This window comes from Ambystoma mexicanum, chromosome 7p (genome assembly GCF_040938575.1).
Source record: "Ambystoma mexicanum isolate Mex_15411 chromosome 7p, UKY_AmexF1_1, whole genome shotgun sequence".
Classification (NCBI taxonomy): domain Eukaryota; kingdom Metazoa; phylum Chordata; class Amphibia; order Caudata; family Ambystomatidae; genus Ambystoma; species Ambystoma mexicanum.
In genome coordinates, this window is record NC_090939.1 from 643,233,679 (window position 1) to 643,260,380 (window position 26,702).

Here is a 26,702-nt window from a genome sequence, read left to right on the forward strand (position 1 = left end):
GAGCCGGGTGGCTCACCACTGGGCCAATCAGAGTAGAGTGCGACTTGGGTTGCTAAGGCAACGCAGTCCAGGGTGTCAATTCCTCCCTCCACCCTTCCTGTGGAACCCAGACAGAGTGGCACCATTTGGAGGGCTTCTGTGGAGAGGCCCGCCAAAATAGTGGAACAAAGGGCTCGACCTTGGTCAGAGTTACAGAGACGGACACAAACACCATTTTAGAATCGAGTTCTGGCAAAAAGACCCAACCGGTGATCTAATATTAAATAAATTAACCGGCAGTATCTTTAACATTGCACCAAAAAGTGGTGCATTTAAAATCAATGGGAAATCCCATAGAGAATATTCCGAGAATATTCTGCCACCAGCCAGAAACTCGACGAGGGGGGACTGGACAGTGCCCCCTCGAAAACAGACCCAGGGGCAATCGAATTACCCCTTACCAGTACTTCCACAATATGATGGTTTGTATTGGTTCTGTTCACAATTTTGGACTAGTAAAGCCAATGGTGACTTTACATGCCCTGGGAGACAGTAGTCAGTCCCAGGGTATGGAGTCTATGTTTGGGGGTCACTGTGACACCCCTGTGGTACTGCACTGAGGGTGCTGTGTACCAAGCATACAAAAAAACAGATGATACCCTATGGAGTAAAAAGGAACCCCATAGCCCATAAGCACATAACAAGTCAAAGACATACCTCAAATCATGCCTAAGAGTGGGAGGAAAAGAGTCTCACTCTTAGCAGGAGAAAAAAACAAACCCCAAAAATCCAGCAAAGCTGCTGGGGGGACTCACTAGGTTTGGGAAATTAGCCTTATAGGAGAATTCTCCCTAACAGTAGTCAATTCGACCAATAATAGTGAATGGCATATATCTTCATAATCGCTCACAATATATGTAATGCCGTAAATTGGTCCAAATTGCGACTTGCTACAGATTACGACGGAGTGCTCGTGATCTAATCTGTCACAAGGGAGAATAACGTAACCCCACCCTCAACTTCTTATATTCATCTGCTTGTGTCTGAATGCTTATCACTGCTCTGCCATTGCTAACAATGAATTTGCCTCGCTCACACCACTAATTGCATTTATCATTGTGCAGGATATAACACTCTGTCAGTTTGCATAGTCTTACATGTCTACCCTAGTTGTAATTGAATAGCGTTTAAATACCTACTATTTGTATTACTGTGGTTATCAATCATCATGCCTACTCTTTGCAACTAAGTATAATGATCTTTGCTGAACCTAATTCATTGCTATATTTCTTTAGGACATACAATATGGTTCCAACGCACCTAAAGCAACCAGTATAGCTTCACCGTGCCATATGTGAAGAATATCTGCACACCAAAATCGCTCCATAAGGGCTATATTAGTTTGTTCAACTTGAATAATATCTAGTTATCCCTCAGTTTTTATAATCCTACCACTACCTACCAATAGTATTAGACCTCACTCAACCTAGCCAGTACTAGCAAACTTGCCCTATTCAGTGGACTGTCATCAACATTGCCTACTTGGGTACTACGAGGGTGACATCCCTCGATTATGGCTCCCACCATTACAAAGGGTGACTCCCTATTCTGCACAGGAGGAGCATTCACCCTGATGAGTAACAGCTTTCCCAAAATTGGTTGCCTTCGCCACCACCCTGTCCCATGCCCCACCCCTTTTCTACCAAAATCAACTCCATTGCCACCCACTTCACCCCTTCAGACCATACACAGCATTCCCAGATGCAGTGCCATATCGATTACACTAACCAAGGAGAATTTTCCCACTAACAGTATTTCCACCCATTACCACATTATCATCCCCAGTACTGGCCTACAACGCGCAAGGCGTCTCAAATCCAGGCTACCTCTCTCACTCTCTACCAGCACATTTCCCTGTACAGGTTATATACTAAGAGATCCAGAATGGCATCATGACTTTGTCATTACCTCAACCTCACCACTAGCCACGCCCGTAAGCAAAGGCAGCACATCATAGTACAACCCACCCACGTCCCCAGCATCACCAGCCAAAAGACAAAATGTAAATATGTGTACCCAAAACAACAATAAGACTAACAGCCAACCTAAGCAACACACATCCATACATTTACAAGTCTCAACCTCTCTACCAGTGCCTTCACCCCCGCTCAAAGGAGCCCTCCTCAACACACAATCCTTAGGTGCCCATGCCATTGAGATACATGACCTTATCTTAGATCAACAGCTAGATTTTCTAGTAATTACCGAAACATGGCTGCACCAGGCCTCAGGTCCTCTGCTTACACTAGCCTTTCCCATGACTTTACCCTAATCAGGACTGACCGACCCAATCCAACCTTCAATTTAGACCATGCCAACCAGACTTCTTGGAAGGCTACGAATTACTGCTCATTAAATTGACAACCAACCCTAAAACTACCTTCAATTTCCTCATAATTTGCAGAGCACCCAATCACCCCTATCACCCAGAAATTGACATCCCATTACTCATTACACACTGTATCAAGCCTAACACCAAATGTATCATCCTAGGTGATATCAATTTGGTTTCAATGACACCCTTGACCATAAAGCTAGTGCTCTCTACACCTCCCTTATGAATATGAATTTCACTCAATTAGTGAAGGCACGCACACACAACAAGGGTAGAACCCTAGATTGGATACTTACTCTAAATGCATGCCTATCCATTGATTCCATCTTGGCAATATCCTGGTCCTATAACCACCTTATCTGCTTCCAAATCAGAACACAGGATACAATATCCATGACTAATACATCACTTACACCCATAGAAATAAGAAATACTAAGAACTTTACTGGGGAAAATATCTCCCCCATACTGCTAGAGAGATTCGCGGCCCAAACCACTACAGACTCTGATCCCAGTTGCCTAGCAGACATCTATAACACTAGCCCCCTGGCCACCATCAATGCCCTAACACCTCTCAAAAGCATAACTCCAAGACTAGCTAAACACTCCAATTTTTGGTTCAACAAGGAACTTGTAGCGCTACAGCGTAACAAAAGTTCCCTAGACCACATCCACAAAAAAACTCTCTTGGCAGACTCGGCAACGCCATTCTCCGATGCCAACAAACTATATAAATCTACCTTAATAGCACATAAAGCCGACGCCTTCAATACTCGCATAACCAATGCAGCCTCTAACTCCAAAGAATTATTCACTGTTCTAAAAGTATTAGAAAACCCTATACCGGTGGCCACCCCTATAAATACCAGTAAAGCGTGGTCACCATACAAAACGCGCTATCTTCAAAAATCGACATGCTCCAAAACAAAATAAAAGCCAAAAGAAAACTAGTAGATAGTAAAAACTCCCCATTACCACTACAGAACATGGAAATACAGAAAGAATATTCACATTCTCACAGGTTTTAAAAAAAAATGTTTTTATTAGTTTCTTCACATAAACAATACAAACCAAACTTGCAGTGCATATGGTTACATTTCAATTATGCATCACTTAATTATATTCACTGCACCCCTTATCCCTCCCCCCTTTTTAAGCCTACTCCTTCTCACATTCTGTTCCTGCATCTTGTGACAGGGTGTCCTCTGCCATGGGTTCCGTCGGGTCTCGCATTGGCCCAAATAACTCCGCTATTAATAATTTCCAGGCCATCAGGGTCTCTGTCTCCCCCCCCCCAGCACTACTTGATTCTTGCCATACTATAGTTTCTGCCTCAGTCCATTTCTGCAAATCTTTCCACCACACCTCTAGTCGTGGTCTATGGCATGTCTTCCACCCCATAGCAATTCTCCTCTTTGCTAGCACATATGCCATGTCCTTTAGTTTGCTCATGTGCTTACTTTTTTGTGGTCTAGTGAACCCCCCTAATAAGCAGGCCCATACTGTATCAACTACAATCTTAATACCTCTTTCTGCTAGTCTGTGTGCCACTTCCCTCCAAAAACGCTCAATAACCGGGCATGACCAAAACATATGTACCATACCAGCATTCTCTTCATCACATTTGGGGCATGCTTGCCGTCCCATGTTTTTAAACCTAGCTATCTTCTGGGGCGTCTTATACGCCCTGTGCGTGATATACAGTTGTATCTGCTTTAGTCTTGCATTCCTCGACACCTTCTTATGGTACCCTTGGGCTCGTTCCCACATCCCATCATCCATCGGGGCTCCCACTTCCGTCTCCCAGTCTTGTCTCAGTTGTACTACCTCTTTTCCTACTTTGGACATCATCATCTCATATATTCTGGATATCACATGTCCCCCCTCTGCTATGTCATAGATTATATCTATGGTGCCATCTGGTTCTTCCTCCAGTACCACTTCGGGCCATGTCCTCTGGATTCTATGCACCATTCTATGATATGTGATATACTGGCCAATATGTAACCCTGTTTCCTCTCTCAGCGCCTCAAAATCTATTATAGTCCCTTCTCGCCAAACATCACCCATTGTTGCTATCCCAACCGGTTCCCAGTGGTTTCTGATTGTCATCATTAGTTGCTTTTCTTCCCCCGCTAGTGCTACCAATGGCACCTGTGGAGAACACGGGGATGGGCTCTCCATCATCCGACAAGCCCTGCGCCACATCTTCCACCCAAGTATCATCATCTTGGGGCGCCTTTCCATTACTATCTTGGGAAGCCACATGATCTCCCTTAAATAGAATGGGGCACAATATTGTCCAAACAGCCTGGACTCAGAGGTCACCTCCTCTGAGAGCCATTTAGCCACATATTGTAGCTGGCTTGCTAGTTAGGCAATTTTACACCCCCTCTCTCATAAAAATTATGTAGCTTCCAGAGGGCCACTCTATTCCGTGTGCCATGCCAGAGGAAATCCCTATGCATACTATCCAATCTAACAAAGAATGTTTTGGGTATCAAGTGTGGTATATTCCCAAAGTAGTGCAGAAGCCTAGGTAGAACCACCATTTTCAACATTGCCCCCCGTCCCATTATCGCTAAAGGCAGCTTCACCCAAAACCTCATGCAATTTTCAATCTTCTTAATGGTTACCACTGTATTGCACTTATGCTCCTCTTCCACCGTGTGGCATATATCTATCCCTAAATAGCTAAATGTGCTAACCTCCCATGGTATCTGTAACACCGGTAGCCGTTTCAATGGGATCCCTTTGTATCCACCCAATGGGAACATGCTAGATTTCTGAGGGTTCACTGCTATACCAGACAGCCCAGCATATCGTTCCATCGTTTCCAAGATGTATAGAAGGTTCTCATCAGGGTGTCGCAAGTACAACTGCATGTCATCCGCGTATAGGGAGATTAGGTGTCGTTCCTCTCCCACAGCAATACCTATCGTATCATATTGTTGCCTCGAGTATATCGCTAGGGGTTCCAAGGCCAATATATAGAGCATAGGGGACCATGGACATCCTTGTCTGGTACCCCTGCAGAGTTGTGATGTTTCGGATATCACTGCTCCTGTTTTGACTCTGGCCAACGGTTCACTATATAACATGTTCGCCCACTGTAAATATCCAGGCCCCATTCCATAGCCCGCCAAGGCCACCAACAACCATGGCCATTTGACCGAGTGAAAGGCCTTTATTGCGTCTAATGATACAATTACCAATTCACCGTCATTCTTGTTCCCATGCTCAATAACCCGGTGGAGTGGTCTGAGGTTATTAGATATTTTCCTGTTCGGGACATAGCCAGTCTGGCCGGGATGTATTAATTTGCCAATAACCCTCCTCAATCTACTTGCCAAGACGGCCGTCAGTATTTTACTATCTTGATTTAGCATTGATAGGGGCCTATACGAACCATAGCTATGCCCAGGTTTATTAGGTTTAGGAAGCGGTTATAATCGCTTCCCTAAGTTATTGGCAGTCTGCCCAGCTCATATGCCTCATTCAACATATCCAACAGCGGAGGTAGCACCTCTCCTTTAAATATGTTATAGAATTCACTTGGGAGTCCATCAGCCCCCGGAGTCCTGCTAGTGGGCAACTGTCTTACCACCCCTTCTAACTCTTGTAAAGTAATCGGTGCATCTAGCTCCTCCCTCTCGTCCGCACTGATCTGCGGCAATCCTATAACCTCCAACGTTTCCGCTATCATCTCGTATTTACTCTCCCCATCATCTCCATATAGTAGCCTGTAATAGTCTGCAAACTCCTGGTTAACTCCTTCTTGGGTATCGACTACACTGCCATCTTCCCTCATTATTGTTCTGATCGTGGGTCTGGGGGTTTCACTCTTATATAGCCATGCTAAGATCCTTCCTGGTTTATCCCCTCCCGCATGCTGTCTCTCTATATATTTTTTGTAGTTAAGGTTACACAGTCTGTCCCAGTGCCCAGCACATTTCTGCTGAAGCCTAAGTATCAATTCGGTATCTTCCTTCTCTTCCTCCTTCAGTGCCCTTTCCAGTTCTCCTTCCGTTTCCCGCAGGTCTGCCAGGATCCCTCCCTGTAATCCTTTGGATTTTGCTATGGCTACCTCTCTCATCACAACTTTAAAGGCTTCCCACAATGTGCCTGCCGACCGAGTCCACGCTACCAGTATTTGTCTCAAAGTAGTTCACGATCTCTTCCCTCATATACTCCCTAAAGAAGGAGTCCTTTAGCGCCTCTGCTCTGAGGCGCCATGTCGGAATCCTCGCTCTCGGGGGTCGACATTGCCAACCGATGATCAGAGGAGAGTGGTCCGAGTGGACCCTCGCTTTATATTCCGCTTGCGTGATTTCAATTATTATCCCTTGCGTGACGAAGACATAGTCCAGCCTTTTGTGTCATTGCTGCGGGGCAGAATAATGCGAATATTGCCTTTCTTGGGGGTGTAGCAACCTCCACACATCTCCAAACCCAAAGTCATCCAACAATGTCTGCAGCGCTCTAGCTGCTGGGGCGGGTCTATCCATTTTCCCATCTGATCTGTCAACCTTAGGGTTTAGTACACAATTGAAGTCTCCCCCCCAGATCACCGCGCTAATGTTGTTACATATGGTTCTAGAATATGCCGCCGTATTCTGATTCGGGCCATACGTATTTATAATGCTTATCTCCCTATTTTCCACCAATCCCCTCATAATGACCATCCTCCCATCCGACTCAACCAACGTCTGTAACAGCTGAAACGGGACATGTGGTACCACCCAGATAATCACTCCCCTGGCGTAAGCTGGATAAGACGAGCCCACCAACGTTCCCTTCCATTTCTTCCCAATCATCTCTAACTTATCCTGCGTCAGGTACGTCTCCTGCAGCAGGGCTATGTCTACCTTCTGCCTGCGCAGATATAGCATAACCTTATTCCTTTTAAAGTAGCTATTAAGCCCCCTGACATTCCAAGTAATTATCTTAAGGTCTCCCATGACTTGTCAGAGTCCACTCCTCACCCCACTCATGCAGTCCAGATTCAATTGTATTCCTCGTCTATATAGGCTTGTTCCCCAACTCAAACTCCCCTTAACTAAAAACACAATAAACACCCCAACTTCCCACCCTCCCATCTCCCTACCCCAACCCAACAACAACCTCCCCAACTGTTGCCCAGCTCCATCCCTGGATCTCAGGCACCCCCGTATCTAGCCCTTTCTGGCAATAGCCCGTACTCGCGGCTCAGCAGGGTAAAGCCGCCCTAGTGGCTGTTTTACTACTAACTCCTGGGGGGTAGGTTGCCTTCGTTCTGCTGCTCCTGTTTACTACAAGTACACTGCGCCTATTGCTTCCCAGTCAATTTAGGCATTTTATTCTCTATATTCCAGTCTAACAGGATCAAGAATTCCGAAAGTGGCATAATGCAATTCGAATGTTCCACAGTCTCTTGCTGGGGTTCCCCCCTTACTTTTCACCCCAGTATTCATAATGCATCCCCCTCACTTATCGTGCTTCTCTCTGACCTGCTCCTCATCTCGCTCCGGACAGCCCTGCAGGTCCAGCCATGCCGCCGCTTCCTCTGGGGTGTCGAAAAAGAACGCTTTACTTTTATGCAAGACTTTTAGCTTTGCAGGGTACAAAAGCATGTACTTGATCCCAGCCGTGCACAGTCTCCTCTTGACCGCCACATAGCTGTATCGCTGTCTCTGCACCAACATTGTGTAATCCGGATACGCTGTGATGTTGTTAGATGCCCTTTCTATCGTTCCATCTTTACGAAAGAATTCCAAAATCTTCTCTCTATCTTTATAATTCAGAATCTTCGCAATGATCGCTCTAGGAGGGGCCCCGGGCTGCGGTTTCCTCATCAGGGCCCGGTGTGCTCATTCAACAGTAAACCCTTGTGAGAGCTTGTCTCCTCCTATCTCTTGCAGGATCATATTTTCCACATAGTCTGTGGGGTCCTGGCCTTCTTCTCCCTCTGGCAAGCCGACCACACGGATGTTGTTCTGTCTTGCCCTTCCTTCCGCTTCTTCTACCCGGTTCTCAAGATTAGCCACCTGCTGTTTTAATATGTGGACCTCCTTCGCATTATTTGTGCTGGTTTCTGTGTTGGTTTTCACCGCACTCTCCAGACCACTCGTTCTTTCTGCAAGTGCTCTGACATCTTGCCACAGCACTGTGACTTCTATTCCCACTGCATCTATTTTGTTCTCCAGAGACGTTCGCAGGTCCGCCATCGCTGTCCCCCATGTGTTTCTTAGCTCCGTTATAGCTGCTAGGACCTGGTGGTTTTCTCCCTCTGGAGTGCCGTCCGCAGAAGCTGTTGCTGAGCTTTGTACCGGGGCAGTGGGAGTCCGCTGCGTCTTGGCAAAGACCTCCATTGTGGGTTGTTTACTCCTGAGTCCTTTCACCGACATCATGCAATCCCGTCTGCATGTACAGTTCCGGTCCCTTCGTATCGTACAGGTTCTATCTCACAGTGTTTCTGAGGCGCCACTAGGTCAGTTCAGACCCGGGAGCATCCCCTGCAGAGAGCTGCAGTATATGGTAGCATGCACTGTACTACGATTTCGAGTGGGTTGTATCCTCCCACGTACCTTCTCCGACTGTTGCAGGCAATACCCTCTTCACTTGTTCCCAAGGGTCTCTAGGTGCACCTTCTTCTCCACCACCACTATACCTCGGGCTCATGTGGCGCTTGGTGTTATGCGTCCAACTCAGTGCCTGCTACCGTACTTCTTATCGTGCTGTCATCCAGCAACCAGCAGCATGTTAGTGTGGGTCTTCCTTTATGGCATGGGTCTCAACTGCTCCTAGGGGTGGTAATATCAAGTTAGATCAGTTCGCCAGGCGCCTGTTCCCCTGCAAGGTGGTTGAGCCGACTCCCATTGCCCTTTGAGCACCAGTGTGAACTTCGTCGTGTGGGGCGCTTGTTCTGTCCAATATTATATCAGGAAAGCGTTCTGATTGGCGCCTTCCATGCCCCACTATGATTAAAACATGTGTTTTGCAAGCCCCATTGCCTCTCCACATATAGCTCGTCTCAGACCTATCTCCTCAAGCAGATCAGGAAGGCACTCCCTTCCTCATTTCAGCCGGTTGCACATGCGAGGCAACGATCCCCTCTGATACATTGACAGGGAAGCGGGGCATGCAGTGTTATTAAGTTTTGTATTTGAGTGCAGTATAAATATACAGCGCAGATCGCACCAAAGCTTTCACCACCCTCTGTTCGTGCAGGCAACGTTTCCGCATCACCGGCTCAGTCTCAATGAGCGCATCAATGTCTCTGCTTCGCCGGCTGACCCGGTGACTTCATATATAGTGGCAGAGAAGTGTAGCAAGATCCGCGCCGGCTTCCTTGCTCAGCGCGGGTCTTTCACTGACCTTTCATAGCAGCAACAATGCGTCTGCTCTGTAGGCTTCAGACCGAACCCCCCACACAGCAACAGAGGTGCACCAAGTGGTTCGCACTGGCTTCGCTTGAGCCGCGATACATTAGCTCTGATAGCACAAACGCTGATACACTTGTTGCTGCCCGGGACGCCCTTCTCACTTTAAATGCTCCGCCACCGCTGCCCTCCAGAGCTCGCTCGCCGCCAGCGCTGTGTCCACGGTGCAGAGTGTTCGTTCCAAGTTTTACAGTGAGCCCGGCAGGACGGACGCAGCGCCTAGCAACACAAACAGGCCCTGCACAGCCCCCGAACGCCGGTCCTCCTCTCCAGCCGCCGCTGCCCAGATTTATATATGGGCTTCTACAGCATCGGCCTCATTTCCTTTGTTGTCCGCCATTTTGTGCCGCAGCATTTCTCTGCGGCCACAGCACAAGAAAGCTTCTTTCCCATCCTTGCCAACATCTGATTCGCTTACAATTTTCAATTAGTATGGGGCACACAGTCCGACATCTATGCTTCCATTTATGGGGACTGTGAGTCGTTTTTCCGCGTGTTTTCGTCAGATCAGTTATGGATCTTCAGGAGCAGCTCCACGGGACACGTCCTACTTCATGGCTAGTTAGCCACGCCCCCTTCACATTCTAACAGGTTAGCCAAGAAAAGGTGTTGGACACCATTTCAAAACTTAAAGTATCTAATTGTAAAGGAAACTGCTTTCCGGCCCAACTAATCAAGCTATGCGCGTCTGTACTCACTCCTATCATCACCAATTTTGTTAATGCTTCCTTCCACTCAAACGTGGTACCAGCCAGTATTAAAAAAGCATGGGTCACCCCATTACTGAAAAAACCATCATTACACCCTGCAGTACCCACAAACTACCGCCCTATCACAACAGTTCCTTTCTTACTTAAAATAATTGATAAAATCGCCTATGCCCAAATACAAAAATATCTGGAGCACAACCATCTCTTAGGTGAGATACAATCTGGATTCTGCCCAAATCACAGTACTGAAACAGCACTGTTAGATTTAAAAATACAAATGGATTCCATAAGAGACTCTGGAAACTTGTGTATCCTACTACTATTAGACTTGTCAACTGCTTTTGACCTGGTTGACCATGATAAACTGTGTAATACATTGCAATCCAACTTCAAATTCTCACAGGAAGCCACACGCTGGGTCAAATCGTTTCTCTCAGTACGCACCTCTATAGTTGCCATAGGCAAGGATGCTGCCAACCCCATACCAGGCCCTATAGGAGTGGCACAAGGCTCTTGCCTCTCACTCACGTTCTACAATGCATACACAAAGTTACTCTTTGCAGCCTTAGATGGAATGGGTGTGATTTACACAAACTTCGCTGACGACACACAGATACTCATCCCCATCTCTGGTAACCATGAGCAAGACACAATTGTAGTAAACAGAATATATGCCATTATTCAAAACTGGACGGCAAATAATAGCCTGTATCTCAACGACGAAAAGACGGAGATACTCATCGTCGGCTCGCCATCCAAAATCAAATCTCTCCCTTCTGACTATTGCTCGATAACAATCGACGGTACATCTATTCTCATACATCATCAGATTCCAACCCTATCTAGATACCAACCTCACACTGACCAAACATGTGAATGCACTGTCATCAGCCACCTCCTACACTTCCAAGCTTATTGCACTACGGCAGCAATTCCTGACTCCACATAACTGTACAACACTAGCCCGGGCCCCAATACTGTCTAAATTAGACTACTGCAATGTATTATTGCTAGGTGCCTCAAACACTAACCTGGCTAAACTACAACCCTTGTAAAATAAGGCTTTGTGAGCTGCTCTGGGCATAAAGAAAATCAGAGCACATCATACAGATCAGAAGGGAAGCCCACTGGCTCCCAATCAAAGCCAGAATCACCTTTAAAACACTTTGTATCACCCACAGGTGTCTTAATAAAACAGCTCGATCATACCTCAATAAGGGTATTGCCTGCAAGAAGAGTCCAAGATCACTTAGATCTAGCACCAACACTCAACTCTTCATCCCACGATACCAATACCAACTCACTAGGGCGGGTGGGAAACAGCTTCTCTGTACTGGCCCCTAAAATATGGAACTCTTTGCCTGCTAATATTAGAAACGAACATTCTCACCAGAAATCCAAGAACATTTTAAAAACCTGGCTTTTCCATAAATACTAACCACCCCAGTAACTTGACTGTACCCCCTGCGAACAATGTAAATAATTATATATGTATGCATAATGTGTATTCTTATCTGCAACCAGAGAATATCATCTGTAACTATACCTATTCTCATTGTCTACTGTGTGACTGCTCATACATTCTCCCTGTAACCAGACAACTAAGCATTGCTGTAACCTACGCCATGACACCCCAGGGAATGGGCGTATAACAAATTAAAAAATAAAATAAAATAAAAATAACCTTTTTCTATTATGAATGGATACAGTTACACCACCAGTATTACTTTTAAGAACAGAGTTCAGAGATAGAAAAGTAACTCATATACTTTCTAGAGGGGCCTTAAGCTACTCAAGGATAAGTATGAACACAGTAAACTATTTTAGAAGTGCACTAAAGCACTTCAGGGAAAGCAAAATCCAATGGTACGCTTTAAGAAGTATACACAGTTTTTCAGGGGGTCTGGCCAACAGCCATGCTGTAAACATCAGCTTCCCTGAGCTCCCACACGATCCTCTTCAGATTTGCCTGTAAAACATAGATCCTTCATCGGAACACACACCGAAGATAGTGCTGCCGACGGAGCCCAGGAAGTTACCTGGTGCATAGAGATAACACATCCGGAGACGCAGGGCTGTGTATCTAGTATGGTGCTTGCAGTCTCCAGAGCAGGCCACTGGCTCCACTCCTGGGGGAAGGAGTGAGCCTTTTGCTGGTGCAGGCTTTGTGGAGCTGCTAGCAGGCAGAGCGGTTTGTTCCTTTGGATCTGGATGATTGTGCAGCCGTGTGTCCCTGAGCCCTCGCAATGTTCACACATTGGTAGCTGAGCACGTTTTAGTGGCTGGAGGGCAGAGGACATAAAGTTCAGCTTCAGCGGTTACTGGGCGCCCAAAGAGAGGCTGTTTATTAGACACCAGCAAATACACGCCAATGAAAATTACTGTAATATATGTTAGAAAACATCAGTAAAGGGGCATTCTGAATAGGCACCTTAAAGTGTGAGTTGGCCAATTGAGCAGGTGGTTCCTTTGTTATATAATAAATAAAGACAGACCAGACCCCACTTTGCCCTGGGAGACACATCATTGCTCAGTGGAGAGCAGTACAGTTGGTGGGCCTGACGCCTTCCCCCTGGGGCTTCTGGAGCCATTGGAGGTAGTTGATCCTGGTGTAGAGAGGGGTGCAGGTTGCGGCCAGACCACATGAGTGGTTGATTTGGGACATCTTCTTTTCACTTTCACTGGGGAGCACCTTGTTGTGTGTCGCGGCTCCCTGCAACACCGGTTCCATTCCCTTATGTGCTTGGGAACTGGTGCTACAGGGTCCTTTCCTTTTTTCTTTTACATCTAACTTTATTCCCTTATGCGGGGGACACCCCTGCAACTCCCATTCCTCTTGTTCGCTATAATGGTCATGTATGGCATATTTGATCGAATTGTTGGTTGTACAGTATTTTCATACAGCCTAAATTCGGTCAAATAAACCATACAGTCTATTTTTTTCGATCTTTTCTGGTATTTCCCCATGATTCCACTGGACCCTGATACCGATTCACAGTAGAGGGAAGAAGCACATAAGTACAGTGCTGTTCTGTCCACAGTACACATTGGCCCTCATTACGACCCTGGCGGAAATCGAAAAATGATGGCGGAAATGCAATACCGCCATCGAATAGCGCTCGGTGCGATTATGACCCGTCACCGCAAAGTACGATGCCATTAGCGACACCGCAGTGAACGCCAACGCTAACTGCACCAAGTACGCGCGCGCGCGCCATGCCAAGCCGCAATTACCACCATGGCGCAACGGTACGCGAATTCTGACCCCAGCGGACATGCACCTAACGCCATCAAGCACGGCGGAAAGTACCAATCCGCCATGGTGAGAAGTACGGCATCGCGAACCAACCGTAAACGGCCCTACTGAGTGCCTGTACACCGCTCCCTGGCCACATTGTACAACTCCCCGTAGGTGCAATGAAGCCACACAATGCAACCAGTGAAATGTACAAGTCATCCATGCCTGCCAACGAACAAATGAATCTCAAGAGGGGCCAATGGAAGCTGCAGGGCACAGATGGCACGAATACAGAAGCCACACAAATGGACATGACCTCAGTCTCCCTCCAAGAAACGCACGCAAACACAGGCACCTGTGACCAGCCATATTCTGATAATCACATCATACCACCAATCCAACTGGCTGACCGGCATCTGTTACACAAAAGCCATTCCCCCGCCCCTGAGCATCACATCCCTGACCTCACTGGGCTTCGTAGGCAAACGCGCCCAGCACAGTACCACGCAACTATACTCCGAAGCTGGAACCCAATGCAGATCTCCTCACAATACATCGCTCCCCAAATAGGAATATGACACATCACCTGCAAAGAAGAACGCTACACGGTTCATATCAGAATAGGAATTTAATGCACAACAAATTCACCAAGCCCATACAGCCATCAGGCCATGAACTCCAAAATACATTTCACCATTGTGGCCTGCATCCAGCTACTTCTTGTGTGACGCCCTGTACCCTCATGGCACACAGGGGCTACATTCTCGTACGAAAAGGCAACATGGAAGCGCCCCGACCCGCAGGGCCGTCCCAATAGGGAGGCACTAGTCCAGCTGAAAGGCCGAAATGTTGCTCCTAGCCACTAGTACTGCGTAAGGGCATGTGGCCCATTGGCGATCGTCCCATAAGATCGTAATGCTGCTCCACTGATTAACACGAAGCAGCAGGTGTCGGGAGTAAAATCCATCTGCAGGAGTGGCATACAGATGGCAGTGGCAAAAGGGGAGGAGATACCTGTCACCCAAACGAAATGAAAAAGAATAGAATGGCCATCAGAACTACATTTGAATAACTCACTTCAATGATCACACCAAATCCACAGCCATATGCATGCTAGCCCACTCCAAAGGATCATCACCAACCAAAAACCACTAGCGAATCATAACTATCTCTATCGAGGTGAAAACACTATCACAAACGCCTGCTTCCATACTCACATGACATGTGAAACTTCCATTGAGTCTGTGCGTAATGCAGCCTGCAAAATCCACTGTTCCCCCAGCCCGTAATTCCAGTGTTGTGAAGCAACATGTAATTGGGAACGTCCGGCCTTATCGCCCACTTCGCTATTGCGCATCCCATACTATTCATATCAATCATTGTATCCTCGCCATGGCCCCTGTCCCAAGGACATTGAACAATAGAACGTTATATTCGCAGTCAGACCTGTGGGCATCTCCTCGCCGCTAGCTGAAAACCGAAAGCGCCGTCCTTCGAATTCCTCATTTGCAACATCACGTCGAAAAGGCATCTGTGGCCGCTTGAAATCACAAATTAATCCATCTAGTGCGGCTGTGTGTGAAAATGGCAACTGCCTTCACTCACAAATGGGACGCCCCGCCCGTCGGTGAACCTCGGTGCAGTGTAGCATGAGGGTCCACCGTTACTCGAGTACTACGTTCCACTGACCCTTCACAAGTCTGTTCGCGACTGCAAAGATAGTATGTGAAACAATGGGACCAAAGCAGAATGAACATATCAACCAATGCTACACTGCCATCGGGTACAAATACATGATTGTAATGGCAAGATGCCATTCGTCGAATTGCAGCGTTGTGTGCGGGACGTGCTCGCCCAAAGGGGAGAGCAGCTTGCACAGGTGGAATGAATCACCACAGGTGGAGGCCATACAGCCTGGAAACACATTAATTGCACACCCAACCCCCTCCCACAACCACACCCACTCCGAAATGCTACCGGCAGGACTAGCCATGTTGGCCCTGGGGGACCTGATAGCACTGCAAGTACTCCAACTTCAAGAAGAAGACGAACACCGACTACAACCGGCCGCACGGAGGAGACGCAGGAGGAGGAGGAGGGCAAGGCAGGGCCAGCAAGGGCCGCCAGCACAGCCACTACCACCACGCAGGCAGCCCGCTATCCCACGCCTCCGAGCACATCCGTTCAACCTCACTGATGAGCAGATCCACACCCTCTACCGTTTGGACCGGGACACCATAACCGCCATTGTGGACATGACACAGGCTGACCTTGTCAGCATGATAGATAGCCCAACCGCCATCCCACCCCTACTGAAGGTGGTGTCTGTACTCCACTTCCTGGCCACAGGGACCTACCAGCACACAGTCGGACAGTTGCATGGCATTTCACAGCCACTGTTCTCACGGACACTACTGCAAGTGCTCGATGCCCTCCTGCTGCACGCAGACGACTACATCTCTCTACCACGCTCGGAGCAGGAAATTACGAACGCAAAAGTGGGATTCCATGCACTTGGCGGCATACCGGGTTGCATTGGTGCCATCGACTGCACCCATGTGGAATTGGTTGTCCCACATACCATGGAGGCCCAGTACCGCAACCGAAAACAATTTCATTCCCTGAATGTACAAATGGTGTGTGACTCCAACAGGATCATTACACATTGTTGTGCCCGATTCCCAGGATCAACCCATGATTCTATGGTCTTGAGGAACTCTACTATACCACGCTACATGGAGCGACACGCAGGGAACAGATCCTGGCTACTCGGTGAGTTTCATTTCAAGCATGATAGTGTGGGGTATGTGATGCGGCAATGACCTGGCAGGAAGGGGGGGGTGCGTACGTAGCAATGGCATTCCTCAAAATACCTTCATTGTCCACATACAGGTGATGCCGGGTATCCACTGAAGAGAGGGCTCCTTACACCAGTCCGCAACCCACGGGACCAGCATGAGGAGGACTACAACCATGCCCACTCACGTACCCGTGTAGTCATTGAACAGGCATTCGGCCTACTGAAGACTCGTTTCCGCTGCCTCAGCAGGTCTGGCGGGGCACTCCTGTACCGCCATGAGAAGGTTGCAAAGATGGTCATGGCATGTGTCATGCTACACAACATGTGCGTACGTAGAAATGTGCCCATGCCCCCTGACGCAGAACTGCAAGCACCTGAAGATGGTCATGATGAGGGTGGGGATGTGACAGCACCTCAAGGACTCTGCGAGGCACAGGAGGGCCGTGACATTCGTCAGCATATCATAGATGCATGCTTCTAGCACTCACGCCTGGTGGCTGATACATGGACACGGGACTTGTGGCACTGTGTGTGTCTGGAACATGCACTATATGGACTGTACGCCTATAATGGCCTCGTACACAAAGATCAATGTCCACGCATCTCATTGTATGATCGTGCATTGTTCATGGCATATGTGATATCATGTTAAACACCCTATCGACCCGCCACCCAAGTAAGCCCAACACACCCCCTCCACCCTCCTACCTCCCCCCGAACACCAGTGTCCAAAGATGCTCATTGTCAGTGGGCAGTCGCTATTGCAAGCACCCTCTCCGGGTATCAGGGGCACCCCTGCCTGTGGAGCGCAGGTTCCTCCCAGATCTACGTTGGGGGCTGCCCTGGACGGAACTTGCAACGGATGATGTCTCTGCCTGCTCACGTCCATGCATGTCCCTAAGGGTTTGTGAGAGCTCAGTGAGCACACGGCGCACAGCGGCAAGTTCAGCACATACGTCTTTGGACGTCGCATGCAGTTCCCCCCTCAGGCTCTCGGTGCTTCTCTCCATTTGTACTCTCAGGCTCTCGGTGCTTCTCTCCATTTGTGCCCTTAGTGTCTCTGTACTTCTCTCCATTTCTGCCCTAAGTGTCTCAGTTGATGTTTCTATGGCTGCCTTAGTACCCCCACATTCATCAGCATGGTCCTTGAGGAGCGTGGCCAGTTGCTGCTGTTGCACGATCACCTGGTCGAGGGACTGTTGCCTCTGCTGTGCCATGGCCATTTGCGGTGGTGTCACAGAGGGGCTGCTCACCTCATGTTGCCTTGCCACAGGGCTTGTGGGGGATGGCCAGTCGTCGTCTTTTGGGTGCCCCTGCGTGGTATCCTCATGGTGTACGGGATGAAACAGACAGGGGGATTGAGACAGGTCATGGATGGATCTAACTTCGACATCCCCGTTTTCTGTGTCGGAGCATGCTGCCATTAATGCAGTGTCACCTATGGTGCTGCTGCCACCAGAAGCAGTGCCTACTGTGGCATCCATTGGGGGGACCTGTGGTGGTGCTGTTGTGGGCATGCTGGCTGCTGGGGTGCCTGTTGGAGTTCCCTCCTGTGTGCTGCCACTCGATTTGTGCTGCTGCCGTGTCTTGCTGCGTGCAGCTGAGGTGGAGGGTCTTTGGCCGTTGGTCTTGGCCCTCTTTGCAGGTGTGCTGGTAGGGGTGTCCTGGAGCTCGTCGTTTGAATCGGACCCTGTGGTGGAGTAAAGGAGGGCGAGCGTTATTAATGGGTCTGTGGAAATTGGAATGGCAATGTATCATATGCATTGGGGTGGTACCTGAGGGTGATTTGGGTTGGGGCCTTGGAGGTGGTTTCATTTGTGTGTGGAGTGAGGGTGCAGTTGTTTTGCAGCCTGCAGTTAGGGTGTGCCTGCTGCACGTGTAGAGGGTGCTTTTAGGATTTTTAATTATTTATGTATTTAATGTGACTTTTAAAGTGTGCTATCAGGCCTATGCATGTGGCCGTTCTCCTGGACATGTGTTACTGTTGCACTATGTGGACACGTGGTACTTCACATGATTGGACATTGTGGTTATGGCATTGTTTTATTTGGGGCACCTACCTGATTCTTCGGTTGTCTGCACTCCTTTCTCCATCCCTCCGACTCCCTCTATACTCTCCATTCCAATGGTGGAGGCACAGATTTCTTCCCAGGGGGTCAACTTGATGGGTGATTCCGATCCCCCACCGGTAGCTGTGGCAATGTTGCGGTTGGCAGAAAGTATGCTACGGACGCGGATCCGCAGGTCGTCCCATCGCTTTCTGCATTGCTGTGGGTTGCGGGGTGCGGTCCCCACCGCACTTACCCGCTGTGCCACCAGGGCCCATATGGCCTTCTTGTTCGCAAGTGCCGTCCTGGTCATTTGCGTGGAGAAGACGGCGGCAGCATTCTCCTGGAGGGTCTCTGTGAGCACGGTGAGTTCCTCACGGGAGAAGTGGACCTGCCGCTTGCGGTCGCACGCTTTCTTCGCTACTTTTCCCATTGTTCTTGGTTTCACTAGGGTGGCTGACGGGTAGGGATGTGTCTCAGGGTAGTGTTTTTAATGGTTGTGTGGAAATAGTGTTTTTATAGGTGTACGGCTTGATGTTTCCCGTTCCGGGACCATGTTTTTACTTCCGTTTCCGTATATTTCCGGTCACCGTACTTTCCGGTTGCCGCTCATTGCGGTGACCGCTAAGATGGGTGGCGGAATTGCACCTAGGGCGCCGTACGGCGGCGGTGTGGGCCGTTTTGGGGTCATTTCCGCCATCGCGGACTTTGCACTTCCGCCATGGCGTGGTGCTCGTGCCCGATGGGTCGGAATGAGCCGCACTTTGCTCCGTCGTGCAATGGCGGAAACGCTATTTACGCTATGGCGGTCCGGTCGGTCGATTTCCGCCAGGGTCGTAATGAGGGCCATTGTCTGGTGAGAATTTGCTTATCAGAATGAGTTCTGCTTGTGGAAAAAAGTGCGCTTCTAAAGTCAAGAGGCCTGACACGTCTCGCGTAGCCATCGGCACAAGTGACAGCACAGTCACAGAACAGTTTCATAGAGGCCATTTGCAGGCATTCTAATTCTGCAACATATACTGAAGGAGAAGGCATATCTATGGTACAAAGTGGCACATCCTACATTACAACTGTGTTTTATAATGTGACATAATGCACTGTAACTAAAAGGTCTTACACTATATGGATTGGCAAAAGGGTAGGGGGAGGCATGCCGATGGTCTTCAAAGTACTCTAAAAAAAACTCACTGCACTGTACACCCGAGTTATAGGGTTTGAATAGCCCGTAACTGCTCACAGAAGCCACGGGAGGTTAACACATTAATCTGTAAAATGCTAGCCGAGCACGAGCACCCTAAGTCAGAATCACTACACACACTGGCACATTATGGATGGCATGGTGGGGGAGAAGGTTGAGAACAGGCCAGTAGATAAATAAAAGCCTTTATATGCTATATTGTTGGTGGTCCAGGGTGTGGTCAACCCTCATTTTTCTCTGCTTAATTTATTATAGGATGTTTGATGCCAAACCTACTACAATACCTTGACTTTGTCTTGCTTATGTCTGCTAGATAAAAGCAGAATCACTACTGTACTGGCACCTGTGAAGTTATAAAATCTGCCCTGATGTCCACAAAGCAGGACAGGTTTCATGCTACTGTATTTTCTTGGCTAAGTGAACATTGCCAGACCGTGACATTTTTAAATAAAAAATACATTTGTTGTATGTTCTTTCCATTCACTGTTACTCACTTTCTTGCAGGTATAATGCATCACTGGAAGCATGCTGTCTGCATCCTGATATTGCCTGTCTACCTCAAGGAGACATGACAGAAGTAAGGTGCTTACTGTAAGAAATTCTGATCTATGTGCAAAAGTATTGAGCCTCATTACAAGTAGGGTGCAAAGGGATAACGGGCACCGGTAATGACACCGGTGCCGGTAATCCCTTTGCGCCCTAATACGAGTTCCCAAAAAGGGGCATTCCTTAACGCCTGCTTTTAGCAGGCGTTAAGGACGGGACCCGCAAAGGGACACCAGGGTCAATAACGGTACCGTAATTTACGGTACCGTTATTGCCGCCTTCCCCCTTCCCATTGAGCCCTATGGGGGCTCAAATGGGAATGGAGAATGGCCCTGGTGAATGGGGAATTACCAGTCCCTCCGACCTCGGAATGGACTGGTAATTACTCCATTCACCAGGCCGGAGTCGGAACGATTTTGGAGGCAGCCATGCCGCAAATAGCGGCGTGGTTACCTCCAAAGTCGGAATGAGGCCCATTGTGTTTTCTGCGTATTCTAGATTTTGTTACCCACTGACTACTTCTTGTCATTAGCAATGCAAGCTTATCAGAGTGGAATGCCCTTTACCTGGTGTGTTTCCTCGTGTGTTCAGGGTTGGAAAATGATAAGAAACTTTGCAAATTCCACCAAAGATACATTTACCCTTAACTATAAACATTTTACAAATGTTTCAGCTCCTAAAGAAACTAAAACTGCATAGTAGAGATCTAGCTCATATGCAGCAAATTACACATCTCCATTCACAGACAAAACAAAAGAAAAAGCTCACGTTCAGTGACAAGATTACCTTGACTGTCTTTATTTGTCACATTCCTATAAATTAGGATATTGGCTTCAATGTAGCATAGCTTCTGCTACCCTTCCAGGAGTTTATAAAATCATGTGGTTGCTGGATACTCCTATTTGCTTAATCTGCTCAATCACCCGAGTGCATTTGATTCTGTGAACAACATGCACTCCTCCTGTCCATTCCCGCTGCTTGGGGTATCCCCTCTTTACTTTGCCTAAAATTCCCCTTCTGCTTACTTCTTCTACATTCACTTTGTCAGACATTTACGTCTTACCTTTACTTTGTCTTCATCCTCACATTGTCAAGGTGGTAATGGATATGGTAAGGTTAGGGTTGGGGTCAGTGGGGATGTAAGGGGATGATTATGGGGGAGAAAAAGGGTCTTGCATCTGTAATGACAAAGTGAATGTTAGAAGAAGTGAAAGACAGAAGTACAGGTATGAAGAGGTAAATATGACAAAGTGAATGCATGCAGAAGTGAATGCATGCAGTAGAGACATAATTCCTGCTGCTCATGGATATTGATGGGTACTATCCTGTAGTGGCCTGCCTCCTTTCTGTTTTGTAGATTTCAGTTTGTCCAGACTGTATATTCAGAGGCCCTCTTTCAGAGTGACTTGTGGAAGGTTTGATCATATTGTCTATGTTTTTCCATATGAACATTGAGCCTCTGATAGATCTGGTGGTTGATTTCAGCATAGGCGTTCGTCAGAACATCATTGGTCTATATAGCGATCCACTATGGGAATTGTGAGATAATATATTCTGCTTGCAGGAGTGAACATCTCCTGTCAGCACATGGTTTACTGAAATATAATGTATTAAGGTGCGCTTTCAGAGTCAGTGTAGAATGAAAGGAGGTTAGTTGAGCACAGCTTCCCATGTCTGTTTCCATCAGTACTAGCTAGCTTTCCCTCCAAATGAATGATGTACACAATGTAACTTGGAACATTGAGCAGCTCAGTTTTGCATAGTACATTATAGGAATGTAGTACAACTCTTGTCTCCTCCTGGTCATACAGAGAACAAACATAAGGGCATCAAGATGTCACTTTTGTGATGCAGTACATATTCAATGTTTGCCTGCGTACCTCAGAGCATCATTAATAGATAGTACTCTTTTATATCGCTGAAAATGCTTGTCTTCGCGAGACAAAATAACAAGATAAATCCCTAATTAAGAGGATGATGTTGACCACCGTTGCACAGCAGATATCCAAGGACACGTTTTAAAATGGTAGCCAACCAAAAGCTGTGCGTGGAGCTATCAGAAAAAAACAAAGCTTTCGTATTCTGGCACGCGTGGAATGTTGTCTACCTTGTAGATCAACATTCCAGGCGTGTCAGTTGAGTTATTGCTGAGGCCCTGCCGGCTTCTTATGTCCGGGGTCCAGAATAAAACCATAAGTACTTCTGTGTGTTTGGATTTCTTCACTGGCAACGAGGTATTCTGGACTCCGCTCCACGCGTGCGGGGTCAGCGCCTCTCGGCAAATTCAGGCCGTATCATTCTTTTTGTCTCCAAACCCTGGCGTCGGTCTGAAGCGGGAGTGGGTGGCGCTGCAACGGTGCGAGCGGACAGATGAGAAGGAGGTGCTGCAGGAGGTGTGGGCGTGTCCCGGGCACCTAGTTCGCCGTCCAGGGTGATCGCTTCAGCTGTCGGTGAAGGTGCCGCTGAAGGTGGGAGGGCGTACCCACGCCGAAGAAACAGGGGCGTTCCTCGGGGTTCCTGATTGGTCGTCCAAGAGCATCAGCTGCTTCAGGAGGTGTGTGGGCCTATACCGTTGGAGAAACAGTGGGCGTTCCTCGTGTGCCTAATTGGCTGCCCAAGAGGATCAGCTGTTGGCATCGTGTGGACGTACACATGCTTTGTTTGGTCACTGGCAGCGTCATTGGGGTGCAACGTATCCTGCCCAGAAGCAGGTGGATTTTAATTGGGAAACCCGCGGTGATCATCGTCGTTCTTTCAAGTACGCAGATCGATTCAAGGGGCCTCATTACGACCCTGGCGTTAACCATGGCGCTATTAGCGCCATGGTTGAAGCCGGTATTTTACCAACTGCGCCATGGTGAATGGCGGAATTACCGTCCCATTCCAAGGTTGGCGGGGCGGTAATTCCCCATTCACCATTGGCCCTTCCCCATTCCCATTTTTGCCCCCATAGGGCTCAATGGGAATTGTGAAGGCGGTTATTACGGTACCGCAAATTGTGGTACCGTAATTACCTCGAAAGTCCCTTTGTGGGTTCCTTCCTTAATGGCTGGTAAAACCAGCCGTTAAGGTCGGGACCCGCAAAGGGACCTCATAATTAGGCAGTAAGGGTTTAACGGCGCCGACACCTTTTATGGCACCGTTAACCCCTTACCGCATGGGTCGTAATGAGGCCCAAGGTCTGTAAGGCCATGGTCGCAACCGCGGCCTGCATGATCCTCCCATGCTAAGTGGTCGGATGATGAGCGGATAACAAGCGTGAGGATTTGTCATTATTGTGCAAGTGCCTACGGCGGCATGACATGTAGGAACAACAAGACAGGTACAATTTAATCTTATATTGGCACTGCCGTGCCGCACAGTTTTGGAGCAAGTACTGTGTGGTTTTATACAGAAACATCCTCCACTTCTGGCAAAGTGGTTCCTGGGGCAAGTACATTGTTGGTGCCTCTGACAAGGGACAAGTGCTGTCTATGTGAAGCAGGTGGGTGACATCTTTACACAAATCTTTCAACTGTTCTGGGTGTTGCCTGCTACCATGCTTCATACTGCTGCCAGACCCCGCCCTGCGTTGTTGCAATCCCCGGGGGAACCAGCATCTCCATGGGATTAGTGGATAGATGCTTTCGAATTATATTTGAGGGCGGTTGGGGGCACAAATTTCAGCGACGATGAGAGAGAAGCTGTGCTTTTAAATTGCATTGGCACGGAGGGTCTGCGGATATTTCGTCACTTGCCAGGGGAGGATGTGTATATTTCTGGTAGTGGGGAAGGCGACAGAGTAGTAAGCGCATATGAGACTGCCTTGAAAAAGATAGAAGAACGATTTGGGAGAAGGATCAGTGTGGTCTTGGAACGCTATCAGTTCTTTTCGAGAGCACAAGGAGTAGGAAAGTCCATTGATTCCTATGTGTCAGCTTTGCGAAAATTGATGGCTACATGTAATTTTTCCAGGATTTTGGGCGAATACATAAGGGACCAGATCATGATGAAAACCAGTAGCCAGAAAATTAGAGAGAGACTTTGGATTGAGAGTGATCCACCATTGGACAAGGTGGTGGAGATTGCCAGGGCTATTGAAGCGTCCAAGGTCAGTGTGCAAATTGTCTCGGAGAAGGAAGGTCACAAGGACATAGTGCAAGCCATTTTACCTCAGTATAAGAGGAGCAGTGCAGATACAAAAAAGAGATTGGAGAAAGGGGACAATCGGGGTTGGAGGGTGTCCAAGGGTAGGGAACACTGCAAAAAATGTGGTTGGTTTAGTCATCAGACAGGCTGAAAAGAGTGCCCGGCTATCAGCATTGAGTGCAGGCGATGTAAAGGCAAGTGACACTATGCACGCATGTGTAGAGTCAATAATGAGATGCAGTCTAAAGGTGTTGTGGGTATGGTTGTGTCTGATGGTGGGGTGGCAGGCCAAGATGCTGGAACATATGATAAAGCCAATCAAGGGGTGATATTACATGTGGTGGGTGCTGTACGGAAGGGTGACTGTGTTAATCAATGGTCACCCTTTGGAGATGCTGGTGGATTCAGGTTCACCGTACACCATGATATCACCCGAAACATACAAGGAAAATCTGGGGAAGGAGGTGTCAAGTTTATGTTCCTCCGACATAAGTCCCAGTGCCTATGGGCAGGCACCCATCAAAGTGATAGGATAGGAGCATGCTCACATTGAATTTAGAGAACGGCACACTGTGGGTAAGCTCTACGTGGCACTCAAAGGAACTAGTGTTTTGGGTTGGGAGGAGCAGGCGGCCTTAAATATTGAGATTCACTCTGGAAAGGAGGTACCAGTGTTAAGTATTCAGGATGGCTCCAGTGAAGATGGGGGTGGGTGACATCTGAGTTGTTGCGCTATAAATATCCAGAGGTATTTTCTGATAAGTTGGGAAAGCTTAAGGGCTTTTCTCACCGCATTGTTCTTAAGAGGGGAGCAGTACCCAAAGTGCACAAGGTGAGGAGTGAACCGGTTCTGGCGAGAGAGGGACTGAGGTGTGAGTTGGAGAAGCTGAAAACTGAAGGAATCATTGAAGAAATAGAGTGTTCTGAGTGGTGGTTTCCTGTGGTACTTGTTAAAAAGAGTGGTGGGGGGTTGAGGGTGTGTGTGGACCTCCGAGAGTTAAATGCCAGTATTTGTGTAGATCGCCACCCGTTACCGAATATCAATGAGTTATTGTTGACCCTGGGCAGAGCAACATATTTTTCAACTTTTGACTTATCGGCTGCTTACCATCAGATCGATTTACATGTGGACTCAAGGCCTCTTACTTCTTTTATAACTCCTTTTGGTGCCTACACATTTTGCTGCATGCCGTTTGGCCTGGCATCGGCATCTGCTGTATTTCAACGCCTTATGCAGGAATTGTTTAGCGGTGTGGCTGGTGTGAGTTATTTTCAGGACGACATCCTGGTTTGGGGTAGTTGTCGCACGGAACATGATGACAGAGTACATGAGGTCATGAAGGTGCTAAGCGAGAAGGGACTCACGGTGAAATTATCGAAGTGTCAAGTTGGTGTGCCCAGTGTATCATATTTAGGGCATACTCCTAGTGCTTGTGGTGTCAGTCCTAGACCAGAATTGGTCCAAGCCATGAAGGAAACGCCTGTTCCCACAAACAAAGATCAAAAGAGATAATTCCTAGGAATAACAGAGAATTACGTGAAGTTTATTCCCAATTATGCAGAAAAGACGGCATGTATGAGAGCGTTGCTCAAGAGATGTGTTAGATTTGAATGGTCGAGCAAGTGTCAGGAGGAGTTTGATGTGGTTAAGGATGAAGTGGACCATGCCCCTTGTTTGAGATCGTTTGATCCCAAGTGTAAGACAATTCTCACGTTGGATGCGAGTGAGATGGGGCTTGGAGCTGTGTTGGAGCAGTGTTGCGATGGGGAGTATGGTCCTGTGGCGTTTGCTTCCAGAGCACTGAGGGATGCTGAGGCTACGTATTCGGTGATTGAACGGGAGGCTTTAGCGGTGACATGGGCCTCCAAGCACTTTAGAACATTTTTATGGGGCATTCCTTATGTGGTTAAGATGGACATAAACCGCTGGTACATGTATTTTCCACCCGGGGTACTGCATCCGTTTCTCCAAGAATAACCAGATGGGTAGTGGAATTACAAGAATACAATTTTACCATGGAATATTTGCCTGGGAGTAAGAATGTTGTGGCTGAATGCTTGTCTCGCTTACCGGCTGCAACATCCAATTGTGCACAATTAGAAGCTACTGAAGAGGTGAATATGCAGGTTGCCATTATTATTCCCACAATTGACAAGGCTGATTGGGAGGTGGAGAGTGAGAAGGATGCTGAGTTAGGTTGGATTAAGGAAGGTCTGCTCAAGGGTTGGGATGCTGTCA

At 47.9% G+C, this 26,702-nt stretch overlaps 1 protein-coding gene across 1 annotated transcript in view; it reads left to right on the plus strand.

Moving 5' to 3' along the window:
- The window catches only part of LOC138526213 (ATP-binding cassette sub-family C member 5-like), a 2,857,657-nt gene that overhangs the window by 1,420,708 nt on the left and 1,410,247 nt on the right, over positions 1-26,702 (plus strand). Inside the window, exon 12 of the mRNA XM_069636680.1 lies at positions 20,294-20,366. Within this exon, the coding sequence (XP_069492781.1) occupies positions 20,294-20,366 (73 nt within the window). The remainder of the gene's footprint in view (positions 1-20,293; positions 20,367-26,702) is intronic.